The 8,870-nt window shown below is 57.2% G+C and overlaps 1 protein-coding gene across 1 annotated transcript; it reads right to left on the reverse strand.

Annotated features, from left to right (window-relative positions):
- Positions 1-7,691: 7,691 nt before the first annotated feature.
- Positions 7,692-8,324, reverse strand: CHC_T00002889001 (hypothetical protein). The gene has a single exon (XM_005714286.1). It carries the CDS (start codon positions 8,322-8,324, stop codon positions 7,692-7,694), a length of 633 nt encoding a protein of 210 aa, XP_005714343.1.
- Between the last annotated feature and the right edge of the window lie 546 nt (positions 8,325-8,870).

The following is an 8,870-nucleotide window of genomic DNA, read 5'->3' on the forward strand; positions in this document are numbered from 1 at the left end:
GGGGTAGGCGGGCAAGTTGATTTACCGCACAGCATCTTCAACAGTGCTATCGCCCTCTTCGACGAGTTCGGCGCGCTCTTCTCTAGTCCATTCATCTTTGGTGCCGATGAAGACTTTTGAAGCACTGAAAAGGCGCTGTTGGCATATGACGGCAATGGCCATCATGATGGCACACAGGCAGAAGACGGTGGTATTCTCATAGTTTTTGTACAGAATGAGGCAGACTATGAGATTCAAAGGAAGACGAAAGTAGTTCATAATGGCGGATCGGGTGACCTCGGGAACATACTTTGCTCGCATGGTACCCATAGCCGGAAAGTACAAACCGCAAATGACCTCAAACGCAAGCAGAGCGCCGTACACCTCCCATACATTGGATGATATGGTGGTGACGACAAAGCAAACGACGCCTATGATGTACATATTGCGCATGAATAGCTCAGCGGGTTGTGTCTTCATAAGAAAGACGAATAAAATGCTTCCAATTATGAAGCAAACCATGAAGGAACTAAAGATCATGCCATGCGGAATCTCGCCAAGTGACATGGCATGCGACGCGGCCTGTAGCGCCGGGGTCCAACTGAAGACCATGAGATACATGGCAGACTCAAAGCAGGACTGAATGATGCCGACAAGCAAGATCTTCTCATCGGCAATCATCATATGCCAGGCACTGCGCAAGCCGCCGGTGACGGTCTGCCTACTATCGCCAAAGTTCTCGGACCAGGACAACATGACAATGAGGCCCGTGGCGGCGAGGATGACAGCGGCCGTATCAAACGGGGCGACCTTTCCAAACTGGGCAGCGACCATGCCAGCAATCTGGCCTGCGACAATGGCGACGACAGCATTCCCAAACTAGGCCTTTGAAAAAGTGTCGGCGATGAGGTTGGGATCAAAGCCGCGGTTGTTATGCTCCGACACAAGCCACGACTCAAAGGCCGAGAAGAGGATGCTGGTAGCAATGCCCGCCAGCAGCCTGCCGACCATCAAGGTAGCAAAGTTCGGCGAGTGCTTGGTCATGCAGGACAGGGCGTACGTGATGACGAAGACTAGGACGTTAAACTTGCGGCCATACTTGTCGGCGATGGAGCCGATAAAAGTGCCGAAGATGGCGGACGAGCCAAAGCCGGCGATGAAGAGCTGGGCGATCTCCTTCCCGTAGCCGTACGCGGCGTACAGCGCGTAGACGTAGGGCCCCTGCAGCCAGTCGGCCGCGATGGCCAGCAGGTATACGACCAGTTAGTTGTTCTGGAAGGCTGGTGGTACGGCAGGCGCTCGGCGCGCGGGCCCAGGAAGAGGGCGTAGCCGCGGATCACCTGGGCGTCGATGTCAAGCAGCGCATCCGCCAGGCCCAGGCGGCACAGGGCGTCGTGTCTTGGACGGTGTTTGGACGGCGGGTGACCACGCACGTGTGGGGGATCGTGGCCGGGTGGTGGCCGGTGGGGGATAGGGCGGCGGTGAGGTGGCGGGGGCGGGGGGGTGTTGCATGGTGCGCGCAGGGGGAAAGGACGCTAGAGTAGAGCAGGCAGCAGACGACGAGGATGGAGAGCGTGCGGCGCACGATGGCGCGTCGCGGCTTAGTGAAACATCGAGGTCGAGGCCGCACGCATGTCCCACGGCGACGCACGCTGGTGCCAAGCCTGCGTCCAGCGTAGTAGCCTCGTGCAGAAACCGGCGCGCGACCTCGGTCTTTCCCCACGCGAAGGAGTATTAGCTGACGAGCATCCAGCTGACGGCGCTCTTCGGATCACGGTCCACCAGCCAGTGGGCTTCTTGCAGACGAAGAATAACGGCACCCGACTTGCGAAATTCGACGAGCTATGAAGAGATGAGGGAAGGCCACTCCGGTGGCACTCCGCACAAGAAACGGCGGGGGGATGCTACTGCGGTGGCACTCCGCATGTGATACGACAGCACTGCACGGTTGACCCAGATTTCCACCCTGCTGTACCTACTGTTACCAAAAACGATACAGGAACCAAGCTCCCAAACAACACGGTTACAGATAACATATACGGTAAATCCACGCCCGATGGATGAAAGGAAGACGGCAACCACACTGATTTCAGTCCTGCCATCCCCAGACCGGCATCAGCCTCTCTGAGCTGATAGGTCACTATAAAGGCAGGCCCGAACCTCAGAAGCGCTGCCATGGTAAACAGAACAAACGTCGCTGCTCTTTTTCGCAGCAAACCAGGAATGCAAAACGCAAAAGTAAAGAGAAAGCCTAGAGAACATAACTTGGGCGACATTGCTTCGAAGTCAGAAAGCGAAAACAAAGCAGACAATAATCGTATCAATCTCGCCTTCATCCCAGTCTCAGGCACCCCGTTAAACGAAAACGGGTGCGAAGCATGCCGCTGCGAAGCTGAATGAATGGTGAGCAGATGCGGTTGTCCATCGTCATACAGGGACGCATTCCACGGTACCCCATACGCAATCACGCAAACCTCAGGAGCACTCTTCTCAGACTGCTCCCCTGTTCGCTTCTCGCAGTTGGACGATAACCTCTTCACAACACCCAGTGGCACTCCATCAACACGAGCCTCCAGCTTGGACCCCTCCATCACGCGTTGAGGCCCGACAAGCCGCACATGTGAAGACATCAACGCACCCCACCCTGCGCCGACACTCTGGGTCAAACGGGATGACACGGTCATTGCGTAGTCAGATATACCATGAAGGTCTTCCTCATCTGATGAGTCTTCATTGTCGTTCCCCATGTCAGACGCTCTGACGGCCTTACCATCGTCTGTAAATAAGAGACGATTGGCACTAGGCATTGCTTTTAGCAAGTCCAGTTTTCGCCTTTTGCGTTTCCGCATCAGAATCACCTCGGAAACCTCATAAATGCTGTCACCCGCCTCGTTAACATTTGACGAGTTAATTTTGTGATTGCAAGTCATTTCCTCGCTTTTAAACAATATTTGGAATGTTCATAAACAAAACTTCTGTTGTTTCAGAAAAAGTGGCGATGTACCGTTCATAGACAACATTGAGAATGTTTCTTTGGTCTATATGTATTGCCGCCACACATACAATAGTACTGTTATTAATGCAATCTAATTACCGTCTTTGGACAATAATAGTAATGTTTTCCATGTCAAAAACATTGCTTTTGGACAACGTTTCGTTATTTCTTTAAAACTATCGTCCAAAAACAATACTTTTTATTGTTTTTCACGGTTTTGCCTCCGCAGTGTAGGAGTTGGCCGATCCAACTCCGACGATAAGACCACCGCCGAGGGCAGGGGGGTCGACCCGGACGAACGGTCACCTTTATGCCAACCGACGGCGAGGAGTACTGTACTCCACCAGCAAAAGGATCCCGAAAATCCCCGAATGGATTGGGAAAAAGAGATCGACCTGTCATACATCGACGATGACAAGCTCCGTGTCCATGTACTCGAGATGCTCCGTAAGCAATCGAGTCTGTGTAGCAGTGCGCTTGGAACGATCCAAGCCACAGAGCACCGCATTCCCCTCGAGCCGGGAACGAAACCGATTCGTTCTATGCCCTATCGGAAGGGCCCGTCATGCGCGAAATGGTCGCGAAGGAGGTCAACAAGATGTTGAACGCAGGGGTTATCGAACCCGCGAGCACCGAGTGGGCGTCCCCCGTGGTGCTCGTACCGAAGAAAGACAGCTCTCTTCGGTTGTGCGTGGACTACCGGCGTCTCAACGCGAAGACCGCAGCGGATTCGTATCCGCTGCCACGGATGGACGACTGCATCGACTCGTTAGGAGATGCAGCCGTCTTCACCACGTTGGACTGCAATTCCGGTTATTGGCAGATCCTGGTCGCTCCGGAAGACCGGGATAAGACCACGTTTACGACGCACAGGGGCACGTTTCGCCACTTGCGCATGCCGTTTGGACTCAAAGGGGCACCGGCCACCTTCCAACGTGCGCTCGACATAATACTCTCCGGAGTCCGCTGGCAAATATGCCTCGTCTATCTCGACGACGTGATCGTGTTCTCCCGTACGCAGGGAGAACACGCGAGGCATCTCGATACCGTCTTGAGCTTACTGCGGAGTTCCGGTATCTCCCTTAAGCCCAAGAAGTGCAGCTTCTTCCGACCGAAGGTGCACTACCTGGGGCACGTCATCTCCCCAGGCAAGTTGAGCGTGGCTGATACGGCGGCCGACGCTTTCAAGACGTTCACGTTCCCGAGGATGTTGACGCAAGCGCGCTCGTTCCTCGGGGCGTGTAACGTATACTGCCGATTCGTTAAGTGGTTCGCTGAGATTGCGCGTCCTCTGACCGACATGACGCGCAAGGATTCGGATCCCGATTTCTGTAACCCCACGGAGCTGCAACTTCAGGCGTTCGAGAACCTTAAGAAGAGCATGATCGCTCCGCCGATCCTCGCGTTGCCCCGGCACGGTCGTCCGTACATGATAGACACCGACGCGAGTGCCTACCAACTCGGCTGCACCTTACTTCAGGAGCACGAAGAGCCAAACGACTGGCGCCCCGTGGGGTATTGGTCGTACTCACTGTCCGATAGTGAGCGCAACTACAGCGCTACGGAACGCGAGTGCTTCGCCGTAGTGTGGGCCGTCCGCACACTACGGCCGTACTTAGAAGGCACGAAGTTCACCGTACGGACGGACCATGACGCCCTCCGATGGCTCATGTCCCTCACCGAGAGTTCCGGAAGACTCAACCGGTGGCGGCTACGTCTGGCTGAATACGATTTCACCATTCAGTACCGCCCCGGACGCGTGCATCAGGTGCCCGATGCCCTGTCACGCCTCGTGTCGCCGAAGGTCGCCGATGACCCTCGCCCCACCGTCGAGGTGGATGACGACATCCCCACTTTCGACGAGGGCACGACAGTTCGAGACGTATCGAACGAGCTCGCCTACCACGCTTGTACCGCGAGCTGTGATCACCAGGCCGTCCATGTCTTCGTAACGACACGGAACAAAGCCGAAGCACGGACAAGGACGCGCGACAAACCGCGAGGCGACGGCGAAGCCCCCGCTCTCCAAGGACCCAATTCGTTTTGGGAGGAGAACGACGAGTTCGACGACGCCGACATCCATCGCGCCGAAGATCCCGAGGCTGGCGCGCTGGACTCCCCGGTCGCCCCACCGCAGGACGACCTTCCGGTCCCTTTTACGATAGAGGAGATAGCCGAGGAGCAACGCGTGGATGGCTTCTGCCAAGCCGTTTTGGCACGACAGTCAGAGTCCCGGGACTCCGCGTTCTTCGAGGACCACCAAGGGGTGCTCAAACGGAGACACCCCTTCGACCCTGATATCGTTCAGGTGGTGGTACCTCGGACGCTCCGCGCAAGGCTCCTTCGCCTGTGCCACAACCCGGCCATCGCGGGGCACCCAGGCCAGAACCGTATGTACTACGGACTTCGGCGCGAGTACTACTGGCCCCACCTGGCTAGAGACGTCGCAGCTACGGTGCGAGGGTGTCGAACCTGCGCGATGAACCGGGTGAAGCTGAGGAAACATCTCAACCGATTGAGATGTTTCCAGCTACGAGGCCCCTCAAGAGCCTCGCGATCGACAGCTTGGGGCCGCTCCAAGACGAAGACAGGAAAACGGTTCCTACTCGTGATTACGGACCGCTTCAGTAAGCTAACGCAAGTCGTTGCGCTCCGCACGATAACAGCGCACACGGTCGCAGTTGCGTTCTGCGACTCGTGGGTGTTCAAGTATGGCGTCCCTCGCACGTTGCTCTCGGACAACGCCCTCAGTTTAATGCCAAGTTCTTCCACAGCACGTGCCGCGTTCTGGGGATAACGAATTTGTACACTTCGGCGTACCATCCCCAGATGAACGGGCAAGTCGAGCGATACAACTGAACAATCGCCTCGATGCTGAGGAACTACGTGGGTGAACACCAGGACGACTGGGATGTGTAAGTGGGGCCGCTTACGTATGCGTACAACTCCCACGTACATCGCATCACACGCACCACGCCGTTTGAACTCGTGCTCAGCAGGCCACCGCCAGAGTTCTCTCTCCGACGGGCGGACGGGGACGCGCCCCCTTCCGATAGGGGGAACCAACGTGCCTAGTTCCTCAAGACCTTGGACTCGACTATCCAAAAGGCCTACGGGAGCCTGCGTTGGACGCAGGCTCGATACAAGCGCGACTTCGATAAGCGCATACGGCGTATTAATTCCCGGCTCCGTCCCGGGGAATAGGTACATCTCAACCCCTTTGATGGGGCTAAGACATCGAACAAGCTCGCCTCGCCCGCTGTCGGACCCTACTGCGTGCTCGCCAATGATCGCCGAACCATCACAATCGATCGTGATGGGGTCACCGAGCGAGTCTCCGCCGACCGCTGCGTGTACGCGCCGTCTCCGATAGACGTGCTACGAATAAGTACGACGACCCCGCGGGACCTCGCCGATAAGGTCACCGCGGGAACGCAGTATGCCGTTGAACGGCTACTGAGACATCGAGTCATGGAAGACGGAACTACGGAGTTCCTCATCAAGTGGGCGGATTACAACACACCCACATGGACTGCGCGGACTCACGCCCCGGAGGAGTTGGTGTCTCGTTACGCCGAATGCCTCCGGAGACGTCCCGGCAGAGACCTCACCCAAACCGTGAACGCGGACGTTCACGCTTAAGGGGGGGCCCTCAACCGCTCCTTGTCGGATTAACCCCAGCCTGCACGAACAGACTAAAACGGGAAGTGAAGGAGGACGGCGGACCCTATCGGAGGGTCACAGCCGGGGGCGTGTTCAAGTCAAGTCATCTTGACATCTCGGACGCCAAGGACGCGAGACATAAGAACAGGACAGTACGAACTGCCTGAAGAAATGTTGGTCCCTCGTAATGAACGACATTACGAGGACCGCAAGACCCTGTTCGGGTCGGAAAAGTCGGACGACCCCCCCCGAACAGGATTGCCGGACGACCCGTTAAGTGCAGCAGCCACGGCGAGGAGGGGCGCCCGACGAACGAGGAGATCAGCGGTGGAATCACGAGAGCCCCTCGGTGGGCAGTGGAAGCGACCAAAATGCCCGTCACTTGTGTCTCGGAAAATCCGAGAAGGTTGGGGCTCACTTCGAGCACTCAGTCCGCATCCGAGTCCGATAACCCGACGGACGAAGTGGTCATGACCCTATCGATAAGGGTCGTGCGAGTGGAAGCGCGCAAAAGGCGTGTGCAGATGAGCAGGCGAGTGAGGCTGCGTTTGCCTCAACAGTCGCCATGATAGTTAAGGAAGGGGCGGAAGCGCGAAAGCAACTCAGTCTGAGGGGCACCAATATATGCGCACGGACGCAAGACACTTCAGAACCGCCGCCGACACCTGTCCCGTAATAAGTAAAGTTACAGGGGATGAGAACGTTACACGTGAGCGACGCCCGAGGTGTGCGCCATGCACCAACACCGCTTGCGTCATCACCAAATCAACCCGCCACCATCCCCCGAAAATAACGGAAAACTAACGGTGGCAATTACACCAGCACGTGTATGGCGCACGGGGGTACTGTACGGCATACGACAAACACAATGGGCGAGCAGACGGCAGATCCTCGAAGGTACAATCGTATCTGTTCGAAGATACACACGTCCGCCCTCCGACCGAATGAAGGGGGCGGACGCCATCACATCGCACGCCCGCATCAATCGGGCACCTCGCAATACTAACGCGGCACCGTGGCTCGTGATCGGCCGTTCTCCTCTTACCCTTCTACGCTACTGAGTCTGAAGTCTTATTTTCTGCGCGCGCGCACGTAGGGACCAGGAGAAGATCGTTTGGAACAGTCGACTTTCGTGCTGCATGATCCGACAACGCGCTGGACAGGGGGATGTTACGCGACACCCTGACCTTCCCACCCCCCCGGACGCGAGCGTGGCGTACGGCGTGGCGCCCACAACGACACGAAGGCCGGTGCTCGTCAATAACCAGCTCGTACGGCGATGACGCCCAAGCTGGGGAAGGCGATCCAAGACGAGCTCAAGGCTGTGTCGGTGAACCCCCGCTACCGCCGGACCAAGACTAGCCACGAACTGCACAATACCCTGGTCTTTGCTTCGCGCAAGCGCCTCGCACCGAGGCGGGGATGCTTCGAAAAGGTCTCGATCGCGAGGGAAGAGGAAAAATTGCCGGTGCCCACCCGGATCGCGCACGACGCAGTCAAGGGCCAGCACTGCGGAGAAGAGGGCCTCCTTGTCGTCAGCGAATGGGGACGACGCCCAAGGGCGCGGCATCGAGGTCGCTAAGGAGGTCGCCGTGATCGATTGCGACAGCGCGACCATGCGCAAGCCAATACGAGGACGAGAATTTGGCGCTATTGAACGCGTCGGCGGCAACAGAAGGTCCGCCATACCGACCCTCGACAGGAATGCGGTTAACACGCCGCTGCTGGCATCAGAGATCGAGGGCGCGGTCAGAGCCAACCGGTTCGACGAACCGGGTATCCGGCCGATGACCAACCTTGCGTACACGTGCGACGCGCTGTGCTGGGCCTCCTACTCGGAAACGTGGTGGCTCGGTGGATGAAGGAAAAATCGCGGGGCGTGGCGGAGAGAAGTGATGAGTCGGTAAAAGCCGCAAAGGAAGTGGCAGCGGATGCATGGCACCCTAGGTCTTAATTCCCCGTCACAAGACACCACCACGGCGAAGGAGCCGAGAAAACAGGACGGGTAATCCCGCCCGGAGCTGGGGTCCCCTACCATCAACGGTCTGTCAAGGGCAATGCCCCGAGACCAACTTGGACGCAGTCGAGTCGCGCCCACGAGTGGGTGTACGCTTTGTGGTTTATGGTAACAGTGACCTCTCGGGGGAAGTCAGTGGACAAGAACCGGATGGCATGAGCTAGGAGGTCCCCTTACACCACCCACATCCGTAGAGAGTCATGAGCATCGCTTCCG

The sequence above is a fragment of the Chondrus crispus genome, genomic scaffold, assembly GCF_000350225.1.
Source record: "Chondrus crispus Stackhouse genomic scaffold, scaffold_16, whole genome shotgun sequence".
NCBI classification, from domain to species: Eukaryota; Rhodophyta; class Florideophyceae; order Gigartinales; family Gigartinaceae; genus Chondrus; species Chondrus crispus.